This window comes from Quercus suber, unplaced genomic scaffold (genome assembly GCF_002906115.3).
Source record: "Quercus suber isolate HL8 unplaced genomic scaffold, Cork oak 2.0 scaffold_3B, whole genome shotgun sequence".
Lineage (NCBI taxonomy): Eukaryota > Viridiplantae > Streptophyta > Magnoliopsida > Fagales > Fagaceae > Quercus > Quercus suber.
Genome location: NW_027071805.1, coordinates 1,704,513 through 1,718,132, shown reverse-complemented (window position 1 = coordinate 1,718,132; position 13,620 = coordinate 1,704,513). Strand labels below are relative to the sequence as shown.

Sequence of the window (13,620 nt, the reverse complement as noted above, 5' to 3'; positions counted from 1 at the left end):
ACTTATCACCTTTACTTCAAAGTGATAATGGCACAGAAATAACCCAAAAAATCTAAGAGTTTTTAAGTAATGAACTGATGGTGTAGTCTGCGCACAACATATAGTAGGTATAGGGTTCAACTTCAATGTGAACATTAATTTCTTAAGCATATTCATTTCAAAGGTGATGATAGACAAACTTCAGTGGTTACAATGGCTATTTGTTGCCTTAATTTTTGGAGAAGTGGGAACTTATTTGGTTCAATCTTTGTCTTGGGGACGCAAAAAGAAGAAGAGGCTAATCAAATTATGCTACTGCGCATAAAAATTGTCCTGTGGCATACTTTTTATTCAATGTCTCTTAACTTTTTAGTCTAACCCTCTACCAATCAAAGACCCCAAGTCCCTAACCAAGCTATGCTTGAACTCCTCCAACTATTATCAATCTAAACTTATCACGATCAATAAGTTTAAATGTTCAAAATTTTCTCAATTTTTTACACAACTATAAGATAATAGTATGTTATAATTGATGCTTATAAAAGTTGAATTAATAATAAGTTCATATGAAAATTATGTTATTTCACTAATAACTTATCATGTTAATAATTATGGTTTTTTATTAAAAAAAATTCTGGCATTACTCTATCAAAATATGAATATTTAAAATAAAAAGAATTTCCTCCCAATTCATTCAAATATTAGGAAATTAATTGTCACACGCATTGACACAGACAAGGATAAAGTCTGAACTTTGATTTGATTTGATTTGATTTTTTTTTTAAATTTTTTCAAAAGCTCTAAAATAGTAAAAAGTAACCAATTCAACCCATGACAGCCCTCGTAATGCTAACCATGTAGAAAAGAGAGAGTAAATTAGGGTTGTCACTTGTCACTTTGGTTTGACCAAGTAAAAGATTTGGATGATTCATGGAATTTGGAAAAAAAATTTAGAAGAACGAATGAATCAAATAGATAGGGCACCATACACTTAGACACCTTTGTAGCACAAATCTTATTTTAAGAAAATAAGACAGCATTTCGTTTCTACTGGGCCCTAAGGCATTTATGTTTCTTTCCTAACCAATTACTAAAATTGTGTTCCAAAAGTTCTAAAAAAAAAAAAAAAAAAATTTAGACACAGAATTTTTTATGATTAATCATTACTACAAACAAAGATGATGACCTTACTAGACTACTAGTCATCTTTCTTCATATTGATCATTTTAAGCTACTCTATGGTGTTTTTAATTAGGTGTCATACCTATATGATCATTTGATGAATAAGGACTATGTTGCTTTCATTTTCAAAACATAGAGAAAGTTAATAAATATCCTAAGGTATTAGTTTAAAAACTATTTTTAGATCGATTCAAAAAATATATATATATTTTTAGAAACATTTTATATGAAAAAATGAAGAAGTAATTAATTTTTTTACTGCATTTTTATATTTTCCATAAAAATTGTGTCTTTTAAAATGATTTATTAACAATTGCCCTAAGGGCACTTGTTAACATAACTATATATCTTCCATCTCACAAGGTGCAAAAACTATTCCATTTACAAATATATGCACGCTAAGATCTTTAGATCATTGATACTTACTTTTCTCTTTCTTAAATCATTGATTTCCACATTGTTATGCGCATGAATTAATAGGGTTTGATTGAATTTCTTTATAATTTGGAGAAAAATAACAAATAATTTTTTTTTTTCATTGCTCTTGTGAGAGAAATTGATCAAGAACATAAAATAATTATGATATTAACAATTATTATTATCACTACCAATTGCATTCCATAATGACAGTCAGCTAATAAAGACATTATATCTTTCTTTTTTTAAATATTACATCTTGAATGCAGCTATTCTTAACGAACACGATACAATCATAATCAATTGCAAAACAGGTAAAAATCATAATATGCTAACACAGTTTAGTTAATAAAACGAATATAACTTTTATAAAAATAAAAATATAACAAAATCTCACATTAATAATTTCACATTAGTAATAATTTTTATAGTAAAGTTTCAAATGGAACAAAATTAATAATTAGTATTTTAAATCTTTTAGAACTTCTGGCTTTGGAGTCTCAGAACAATTGTTATATATATATATATATATATATAATGAATTATGTGGTAAAGGGTGATGTGTGATGTGTGATGTGTGATATGTGCTAACATAAGCAAACATGTAAAACCTAACTTTTATTATATTACATATTATATGAGATGATATTACATACTACAACACTTACATCTTATTCCTCAATGAACATAACTCATAAACACGTCAGTTCATGTGTCTACTACATCCTATTACTTGATATCTAACTTGATCTACTTATATCGTGTTTGCAAGGAAAGAAAACACAAAGCAATCCCATTATATACAATATATTTTCCCCCCCAAAATACTACATAAATAGTATGCACTTTACCCATTTGACTAAACAAAGATGTAACGATGATGATGATGACATCTTTGATTTTCATTAAAAGTTCTGAAAGTATGAAAATCCTTATTCACTTTTGACTTTAAAATCATACTTTCACACTTTGTCTTGAAAAATGGTGTTTTATCATTTATGTCAAATTGTAAAACTTACTCTATTATTATATTTTCAAACATAAACAAAATTCACCCACCCTCTATATTACATGCAGAGCTGAATTGTTTTGCCTATCAAAATGCAAAACCTCAAATATTGCCACATTGCTTGAGAAAATTAAAATTAAAAAAAAAAAAAAACTAAATTAAATTAAAAATTACAATTTTTAACTTTAATATGTTTTCAACTCCTTTAAGTTACTTTTTTCCTTTTCTTTTTGGTTGTTTTAATTTTAATTCTTTTCAATAGTCTTTTCATATAATTTTGTCCAATCTCACCGTTAATTTAAGTATTTTTCACTTTTCAAAGCAATGTCCTTGTGGTAAACTTAACGGCATGATATGGATTGAAGGTAAATAAAAAAAAAAATAGTAGCTATAGCCTATAGTAAATAAACAAAGGAGAACATTGTACTTTCAGTTATCCAATGTCTCTTTTACACGCCAAAATTAGTTATATTTCAAACGGGAAGAGAGAACCTGGGAAATAAAGAAGAGAAAACGAGGCAAAGGCATTTTCAGTGCCTGAACTGGAATTCTCCACCATTGTTTCTCTGATTCCCTTAGCTGGAATCAGAGAAACATTCTTCTTAATTTCTCATTCATATTTCTACATAATGTTTTCTTAATATATATATATATATATTACACATGCATATAAAGCCACCTTGGCTTCTGGTTCTTCTGGTACCATAACTTGCAAAAAAAAAAAAAAAACTAAAAACTCTGTAATGGGTTCACGGTTTTGAACATAAAAAACTTGACTTTTGTGTGATCTCTCAAATGGGTATGTTGCAAAATAATGGTATAACGGAAGGTTGGCTGTATCTCATTCGGTCCAACCGGATTGGGATAAAATACGCACGCAGAAGGTACTTTGTTTTCAAAGACAATTGCCTTAGGTGCTACAAAGGGATACCCATTTCTGAGAGACAGGTATTCCTTCTTTTTCTTTTTGCTATTTGTGTGTTTCCTTTTGCATTTTTTTTTTTTTTTAATGATGTTAATGGAATTCCAACCCTGTTTTCTCAGAGAGTTTGAACTTTGAACCCATGTTTTAGAATTAGATATACATTGTGATTTTGTTGTTGTTGTTTTGGTTTATGTCTTTTTCTCTTTTTCTTTTTTTGTCTTTCCAGAATATATGAATTGGGTTATCAACTCATCATATTATTCATGTATGAGCATTGTTAAGCAAAGACAAGTAGGTGGTTTTGTTTGAGTTTTGGTTAATCCTTAATTGTTGGTGCTTCAGCTTCTTCTCTTTGTTGAAATTGTTTTGTGGTTCTTTTGCATGATTGGTTAATTCATAATATTAATAACTTGTATTGCATTTACAAGGTGTTGCCTTTGTTTAATTTTCCATGTAGGTGAATTATATTGACTACTGGATGTTTTACATTATTTAATGTTTTTATTTTCCCTAGCCTTCTTCTGTTTTATTTCAAGATGAAATTTTTACCTCCTATAAAACTGTAAGAGTTGGAAGTAATTGAATTTGAAACAAATGAAGTTCCTATGGGGATTCCCCTTGGTCTTGTTCCATTCTGCCCGATTGGTACTAATCTCTCTTTAAAAGGTGTTCACACGTTCAGAAAGCTATGATCAAACAGCAATCAAATGTTGAAGCTGATATTCTCTAATACTTTATCGAATAACTATAGCTATGTAAATGAAATGCAATAAAAATTGACTAATTATCCAATTATTTTACTTTCATGAACAGCATATTGAAGGGTGCCATTTGTTAATTTACAGCTTCTAACTATAGCTGTTCTTTTTCATTTTTTCAGGAGCCAGTTAGAAGTGCAATAATTGACTCCTGCATTCGGGTTACAGACAATGGAAGAGAGAGCATTCATTCAAAAGTATGAACTTTAGCTTCTCTATCTTTTCCAGAAAATATGGATTGTATTTATGACCCCTCAAAAGATATATTTTTTCCTATCATATTTGTTTTAAAATTTATTTGCAACTGCAGGTAATCTTCATTTTCACACTTTATAATACTTCCAATCAAAGTGATCGGTTAAAGGTGTGGTAAATCCCAATGCAAATATATTTATCTTTATTTTACAATATATGGTGCATAATCTTTACAATTTCAACACTATAGTTGGGAGCAAGTAGTCCAGAAGAAGCAGCAAGATGGATACGTTCGTTGCAAGATTCTGCTTTAAAGGTTACAATCTTTTAAGTTGTAACCTATGAGTCTACTGGTTTTTCTGTGATGAAAGCCTTATGTTTTACTGCATTTTTCAGGAGTGGCCAAATCAAACAAAGAATTGTGTGGATTGTTCCAAGAGGAAGGGCTCATCTTTAAGGTATATTGATCTTCAGCATATAACTTAACGGATATGAACTGCTTATTTAATAAATCATTTAAATCAGAAGAAGAAAATATATCATAAATAAGAACCCTTTCAGGAATTTCAGGTTTGTGATATTGTTTGGGTAAAAGTATGTTGATATCATCATGTCATAATGATTTGGAATGGACATCCCTGTCTATTGGCACAAATAAACACACACACACACACATATTCTCTAAAGTTATATTATTTGTGCCCCTTCTATCAGTTAATTTCTTCTTTCAACAGATTGGATGGTTCAAAGAGAGAACATGAAAGGCCAATAGATTGGACTATTTGGTCATCCATGCTGTTGGAGGCAATGACATCTGATGTTATTGCATCCTCACCATGGAAAATTTTTGGTTTTCAGAATGGTAAGACTTCTTTTCATATCTGCTCTTTCAAAGCTTACATGTGTATGTTCTGAATTTTCATTACTTATTGCAGGATTACGGCTTTTCAAAGAAGCAAAAGATTGGGATTCCTATGGGAGGGTGAGTTGCTCTTTTGATTCACTAGTTCATGATTATTTTAATTGATTATTTGGCTGAAAATGTTGCTCTTCTCAGCATTGGGATGATCATCCGGCAATAATGGCAGTTAGTGTGATTGATGGAGCTTCAGAGGCTATTTTTCGAACACTTATGTCTCTTGGTCACTCAAGATCAGAGTACGACTGCTGAAATGTTATCATCACTTCCTACATTTAAGTTCTAGTGTCATGAAAAGCTTTGCAATAGTCAATTCTCATTATTTGATGCTAATACTGAAAATAATTATGTAATAAGAATATTCCTTCTTTTTAAATCATATACATGTTGCCAATGCTCACAAAATTTGTAACCCAATTAGATAGACTCGTTAAATTACCGATTCTCCTAAAAGTTTAAGCTTTAAGAAATGGTGAATTGAATCACATAAACATAATTCTAATACTCCCCCTCATGTGTGAGCCTAAACTTCCTCTTAATAAGTGGGAGCCCAATATGTGGGATTTTTAATATTTTAAATGAGAGATAGAGTAAAGACAAAGATTGAACTCAAGATTTCCTGCTTTAATATCATGTTAAATTACCAATTCTCCCAAAACTTAAACTTTAGGAAATTGTGAATTTAATTACTTAAACACAATTCTAACAAAACTCCCATTCGCTTCTCATTTTCATTTCTATTCCTTTCCAGCTTGATCACCATGGCAGTTGTGACTTGCAGACACTAATCCCCTACTGCCATTTGTTTAGTAGAGACTTTTTTTCCTCCTGATAATGGACTGTTTTCATTCCAGAGGTTGAATTACCGAGTGTCTTGCAGATGGGACTTTAGTTTTTATCGGGGCAGCGTGATTGAGCACATTGATGGACACACAGATATTGTTCACAAATTGCTATACAGCAATTGGCTACCTCGGTCAGATTCGGAACCTCTTTAAAGAGTATTCACTTTAATATAAGATGTTGTTAACATATCATTGTTTGCAGGGGGATGAGGAGAAGAGATTTACTGTTGCGGCGCTATTGGAGAAGGGAGGATGATGGCACATATGGTAATAACTTTCTGAATGATTTGAATATATCAGAGAGTTTTGGAGCCGTTACTAAATTTTCCAACGCACTAACCTTGTTTATCCAATTCTGTCACAGTAATCCTTTATCATTCTGTGTCTCACAAGAAGTGTCGTCCAAAGAAAGGCTATGTTCGTGCTTGTGTTAAAAGTAATGTATGCTTTGAATTTCAAATTTAAATTGTTCTTATACCTGGTGACACTGCCCGTTTATGTGCCAGATGCATAAAAGTTATCTCTTTTAACTTCTTTCAATAAGATTGCAAATGCACCTAATATGCTCCCAAATGGAGATCTTTAGTTGTCCTCTCTACATCTTCCCTCCTGGACATCTCTTGTAAATTGAATATGAAACCAAAGCATGTCCTTTTACCTTTTATTAATGTTTATTAAATGATGCTAACCATTATGATAGGCTATTTCCTTGTCTGTGTCACATTAGCAATGCTTAATTTAGAACGCATGAGAGGAAATTGGAGGAATAATCCCTTTTTTTTTCTCTGTAAAACATATATTTTACGTGCATGGCTCTAGGATTCGACATATGTCCAAGAACATTTTTAGTTTAACACTAAACTGGTGGATAAACTAAAGAGTTAATTTTGCAAAGCTTCCCATACTTCTTTTCTGTGTTTTAATCAAATTTTATTTTGTGTCAAACATATATATAATATTACTAAAGAATGAGACTATTTTCAGGTGGAGGATTTGTAATAACTCCTGTCAACCAGGGGAAACATTCACTATTAAAACACATGCTTGCTATTGATTGGAAGCTCTGGAAAATGTATCTGCGTCCATCATCTGCAATTTCAAGATCTATAACAATCAGAATGCTTGAGAGAGTTGCTGGTACTCTTTTTAGTACTTGATAAGAGTTTCCCTTTTTCTTCCTTGTAACTTTTCCATATTTAACTTGTAAATAGGTCTGACCATTTCTGTTTGTGCATTTTACAGCATTAGGGGAGATGTTTAAAGCCCAAGCAGGAAATCATTCCTTTGAATTCGCATCTGGAGATTCGACAAGAGATATTGGGTTGCCCCAAAGTGAGGAGGACAAACGCACAATAGGGGATGAGTTCGGAAAACCACCTTCTATCCATGCAAGTTTAATGGGACGGAATGATGCTTCTGATGAGTTCTTTGATGTTCCTGAACCAGACTCTGCCCATATTGAAACTGAGTGGCCTTCTGGCCTGAGCGGAGAAGTGCACTCTCCGGTACTTAACTGTCACTATAACTAGATTTTACTTTCCTATACTAGTTTAAATAAGCTTCACAAACTTGGGCTTTGCTTTTATTGGCCCAAGTTTTGTCTTCTGTTCATGTGCATTATTTGCTGCTAACAGAGGAATAATATATGTCTTCTGTTCATGTGCATAATTGAGGTGAATATATGTCTTTTGTTATGTAATGCTTGAATTATTGTAACATGTCCTTCATAATATGGACTTTTGTTTTGAGAACATTAATTTAGGTCTCTGGGTTGGGCCTCTGACATGAATGCATATAGTGTTTTTTTTTATTTTTAATTCAGTTGGTACAACAAGTGGAGGAAAGGGGATTTGAACCTTAGTTCTCCTCATAAAAAAGGCCAAGCAATGTCATTGAGCTACAAGGATTTTTTTTTTTTTTTTTGGGTAGTAATGCCCATAGTGTTTTAGAATAATATATGTTTGTCACTATGTATTATGAAGGGGAAAATTAGTATGATACATTTAAATGGTGGTATTATTCCTCAATAAACTTAGGAGTACTTCAAAATGCAAGGATGGGAAGATGTTCTCCCTTTTTTATTCACAATTGTTATGACTAACATAGATGGATGATTATTAAATATCTGGTTGTCATTTCCCTTTAGATTTAAAGTATGGTGAATATTCTAAAGAAGAGATTTTAGAAAGCTGTATTTATCTTTGTGGTCATCTTTATGTTCACTTCCAGTGAGACTTTTGGTTCACTTTATGTTATCAATTGGTCTTGGGATAAGCTTTCCTGTTAAGATCTGCTTGCCTTATAAATTTTCGCTACTGGACATGAGTTACTTCCAAGTTTCTATATGCGGTTAGGAAGTATATCGATTTTCATGAATTTCAGGCAGTCCAATTCATTACCCTAGAGCATTTGGGACCAACTTGTGCAATCAAATGCTATGCAAGAGTTACAGCAAGATGGAATTACTTAATTTCCCTGGGACTTTCTAACCTTTCCCTTAATGATCAATTATATATCATTCTGTCTATTAGTGTAAATTATTGTTTAATGACAATGTTCTTGAAAATATGTGCAGAATAGATACCAGCCTAGACTATCATCAGCTGCTAGTTTTGTGAAAAGATTGCATGAAATTGCAGGTAAGTCTTGTTATGGTAGCCAGAGCTCCTAACATGATAAAGGGATAGCACGTGTAAATTGTACGTTTAGACTTTAGATTATTTTCTGACTGTGAATGGGATCGAAATTTGGTGCAGTTCAGAAGAAGGGTTATGTGGGGTTACCTGACTTGGGCAGGAAAGACAGTATAACATGCTCCTATGGAACCACTCTTCACAGAGACCCAAGTTGTAGTACTCCTTGCAGTTGGGCAGCAGCTGATCCTTCTTCATTTTTAATACGCGGAGAAAATTATTTTCATGACCATCAAAAGGTAGTCTTTCAGTTCTAGCTATTGTTTGAGAAGAAACTGAGAATGTGACACACATTAGATTATTTGAAAGCTTATAACATAAATTAATATTGACCTGCACTGAAGTCGTCGTTACTCAATACATGAAGAAATAGATATATTGTAGCTGTTATAAAATAATAATAATAATAATAATAATAATAAAAGATATATTGTAGCTGCACACCTGTTTTACTCTCTGACTTTGAGTTGAATGGTGCCATTATACAAGGCTTCCAAAGACTTTAGACATTCGGTCAGTTCAAATTGAATCTGTTACATTACATCATGCATGTAATTATGTTATTGTATATTTCATGATCGTCATCATCTTGCTAAGTGTTTAAATATTAGTATTGATACATCATGTTGAAGATGCTAGTATGGAAGCGGAAGCATAAAGTATAGAACACAATAACACGAGGGTTACGTGATTCAGCCGAACGGTCTATATTTATGAAGGAAACCCTAAAAGGGTACATTAATAATATATTAGAGTGTAGTACAAATCCTTTGTTACAATGAATTATAACATGTATATATATAGTGGACTAAACCCTAGACTAATAAACTTGTAGTACAAGTAAGGGGCTTGGCTTGCACACAAAGTAGAATTAGGTTTGGACCTATGCTAATAAGCTAATATATCTCTAACACTAAGGAATGAAAAAGATGATTACAAGTCTAACAAGTGGAACAAGGGTTGTGACTATTGATTAAGGATCCTTCTTACTTACCTTTTGAACATAAAAAATGTAAATAAAGAGATGATCCAGACCAACACTACAGATTCATTTTCTTAATCTGAACCTAGATTAAACTGTTTGTTACAATATTGGTTTAATACTCAGAGTCAAACATTCAAAGGCCTCATTATATCATAGTTATCAATGTTCTGTTTTGAAACAAAGCTTCAGTTTTTGTTATTTCCTACTCTGCAGTCTGGACTAAATAAGATTTTCTTCTCCAGATTAAAGCAAAAGACACGCTGATGCAAATGGTTGGTGCAGATTGGATAAAATCTGACCGGCGAGAAGATGATCTTGCTAGCCGCTGTGGTAGTATTGTTCAGGTTTGACCTCTCATTCTATATATTTTTCTCTCTCTTTCTTTCTTTCTTTTTCTATTTTATTATTTTTATGGGCATTCCATATACTTTTCCAATGATTGAGAGTTAAGGATAATAAGCATTTCTACAAACTGCGTGAACAAAAACAAAAGCATGTCATATAATTGGAAATTAGTTCTTCTCATACAAGTTACTGATTCATCCAGAAATCTTTAGAACGCGGTGAACCAGAATTCTTCTTCATCGTTAACATACAGGTGAGTTTTATTCAAATTATTCATCATCATCATCGTCAAGATTAAGAATTTTACTATAAACTTCCACACATCAGGTCCCTGGTAAGACCATGTATACCTTGGCACTATATTACATGATGAAAACTCCTTTGGAAGACAATCTGTTGCTACATGCTTTCGTCAATGGAGATGATGCCTTTAGGAACTCAAGATTTAAACTCATACCATATATTTCTAAGGTTAGTAAGAACTCAGTTTGCAGAAGCATATACTGTAGAATCACATGGCCATATTTTTCACATTTTGCATTGCATGCAATTTTGTTTTTTTTCTCAGGGATCATGGATAGTCAAGCAGAGTGTTGGGAAGAAAGCGTGCTTGGTGGGTCAAGCGCTCAATATAAATTATTTTCGTGGGGAAAACTATTTGGAGGTAAGTTGTACCAATAATCATGTTTTTTCCTCCAATTCCTCTCTCTCTCTCTCTCTCTCTCTCTCTCTCTCTCTCTCTCTCTCTCTCTAATAAATGTGCTAACTAGTATGGTACGCAACGTACTAGAATCCTTTTGTAATGATGTTCTTTGGTTGGTTGTTATGTGATGAAATGCTAACCTTACATTGTGTTTAAAACCAGCTTGAAATTGATGTTGGGTCTTCAACAGTGGCAAGGGGGGTGGTCAGTCTTGTTCTTGGATACCTGAACAATTTGGTCATAGAAATGGCATTCTTAATACAGGTAAAACGACCAAGCTTTCACAATAATATATATGTATACACACACATCCATAGTTATTTATTAGATATATGTAGAGATAGATAGATAACCATTTTGGATCCAGATAAATCTACAAACAAATGATTTTACCTGACTAGCAAGCAACTTTCAAACTAAATATGCAATGGAACAAACTATATCAATGACACAAAATTTGAATAAAGAAATCAAAATAAGCTAAAAGCTTAGAAATTTTACATTGAGTTTGGATTAATGGATTATGAGCAATTGAAAAGCAACATAGGGACAGCATTAAGTAGCTTTTCGTTTACTATATCTATATGAGCTGAAAACACTTGATGGAACAAAGTATTCACATGTATGACCCAAAAACCAAAATTTGCAGGGCAACTCAGATGAGGAGCTTCCAGAAGAACTACTTGGAACATGTCGACTTAATCATCTTGATGCATCCAAATCAGTCCGGCTAAAATCGTGATCCTGACCTAGAAAATCTCACACATCCTTGCAGCACAGGTTATGTAGTTTGACTCAAGCACAGAACAAAGATGAAGTCAAGAGAGACTTGCAATGTTCTTGAAATCAACTTGTGCACTGCCCTTTTTTCCATCCAATACTCTGGGTGCAATATAATGTGCAACTATGATTATAAGGTGGAACAATTCAACTTTTAATAGTAAAATACAATAGCATTCCTATGTGATTGGTATATTTGTATAACATTAATTTTAAATAATGTAAAAGGTTCTTCATACTAATAATAAACAGTGTGCAAACATTATATTAACTGGTTATGGGCATAAGAACTTGCACTTGGATATGTGAATCCAATCTGAAAGTTAAGCTAACATTAAGTGTGCGTCTGGATATCGTTTATTTTGCTATAAATTAAAAACTGAAAACAATTTTAAAAAAAAATTTCCGGTTACTGTTTACTACTGTTTAGCACTGTTCATTTTCCTATTTATACTGTTCATGTTCCATGAACAGTGCAAGAAGTGCTGAGCTGAAAAAAAAAAAAAAGAAAAAAAAAAAAGAAAAAGAAACCAAAAACGCAAATGCGGCAGCCCGCAGACACCAATCCAAACAAACACCAAGTCTTGGATTAAATATTTTCCTTCAGGCAGTCCAATCTAAACCAGGCCCAATGCGTTTGGAAAGCCCACAAAAGACAATTTTGGGGCTTTTTGAGCTTAAGTTGGTGGGCCTTACACCAAAAAAATAAAAATAAAATCTCTCTCATTTTCTGCAGAATTTTCATCAAATAAAATCAGCAAAGTATATCCAAACGCACTTCGTTCTATCAAAAAGGGAAAAATCAAGCAGCCACCTCTTTTTAGTATTAGATGGTAGAACATGCAATTGATCATTGGGATAATATATATAAATACCAATCTTTTTTTTTTATTATTATACTTATTAGACCTCATCAAATTCTTTCTTTAAATTACATGAACAAAATGTGGTGGCATAACTTTCCCAAACTATGTTTGTGTAAAAATATTATCTATTTATCCTGATGAATCAATTGGAAGTATCTTTTAGCATATGGGTTCAGTATCATGGCATGGGGAGCACTATTGTCTCTATTGTTGTTACTAATTGAAGCCTATGTATCAACTGCAAGCATTTGTATCATTCTTCTTTTTCTTTCTTTCTTTGTTTTTATTTTTCCTTTCCTTTTTTTCCCCCTTATTTGTTTCTTCCATCACATTATCAATCTCATAAACAAGCCCCATAGAAAAATATGAGTTCTAATGATCATATCACTCAAATTTCAAACAAAGGAAAGAGACATAATCATGACTTTGCATGTTGAGAAACAATATATAGGAGGCAATGGCATAGGTCTAAATTCCAGATATATTCATTGCTCTAATTTTCGGGAAAGGATTCCCCCTCATTTCAAATAGATCAATTTCATTGCTTTAATTAATTATTACAAATCTAAAGATAAATTTAGTGTCAAGTTATAGAAAATTTAAATAAATGAAACTATGTTTATTTTTAAATATAAAAATAAAATATTAATCGTGAAATGAACTATCTCCAATTTACTTGAAATTGAGATATTTAAGTATACATGTGTGTGAAGCTCTCTTCTAGAAACTTGAATCTCACCCCTATCCCCCTACACCCTACAAGTATTAGTGGATTAGATTTGCAACATCATTAATAATTTGAATAGATACTAAAAAAATGATATGATAAAATCCAATTCACTCATTTTAAAATTAATGGATAAGATTTTAGTAACTTTACATTATACTTTAATAAACATTTCAATTGAAACCATAAACTTATTTACAATGACCTCATATGATTATTTCAACACTTATCTACTACAATTATATATAGACACTACTTCACCTCCAAGTCAAATATGGTTGTTTTGTTTAAG

At 32.0% G+C, this 13,620-nt stretch overlaps 1 protein-coding gene across 1 annotated transcript; it reads left to right on the top strand.

Annotated features, from left to right (window-relative positions):
- Positions 1 to 3,067: 3,067 nt before the first annotated feature.
- Positions 3,068 to 12,006, top strand: LOC112009260 (protein ENHANCED DISEASE RESISTANCE 2). The gene is made up of 21 exons (XM_024041595.2): positions 3,068 to 3,535; positions 4,393 to 4,467; positions 4,581 to 4,634; positions 4,716 to 4,781; positions 4,862 to 4,923; positions 5,200 to 5,327; positions 5,401 to 5,447; positions 5,523 to 5,623; positions 6,265 to 6,360; positions 6,432 to 6,496; positions 6,594 to 6,665; positions 7,214 to 7,366; positions 7,472 to 7,734; positions 8,805 to 8,868; positions 8,986 to 9,161; positions 10,150 to 10,251; positions 10,455 to 10,505; positions 10,580 to 10,723; positions 10,821 to 10,916; positions 11,118 to 11,219; positions 11,605 to 12,006. Exons 1-21 carry the CDS (start codon positions 3,383 to 3,385, stop codon positions 11,695 to 11,697), a joined length of 2,163 nt encoding a protein of 720 aa, XP_023897363.2. The 5' UTR covers positions 3,068 to 3,382; the 3' UTR covers positions 11,698 to 12,006.
- The last annotated feature ends 1,614 nt before the right edge of the window (positions 12,007 to 13,620 follow it).

What these genes read in the sequence shown, in the direction of transcription:
- LOC112009260 (XM_024041595.2), top strand. Translation starts at nt 3,383, where the DNA reads ATGGGTATGTTGCAAAATAATGGTATAACGGAAGGTTGGCTGTATCTC. An exon ending in TACCCATTTCTGAGAGACAG is followed by an intron (nt 3,536 to 4,392) that starts GTATTCCTTCTT and finishes TCATTTTTTCAG; the next exon opens with GAGCCAGTTAGAAGTGCAAT. An exon ending in AAATGGCATTCTTAATACAG is followed by an intron (nt 11,220 to 11,604) that starts GTAAAACGACCA and finishes CAAAATTTGCAG; the next exon opens with GGCAACTCAGATGAGGAGCT.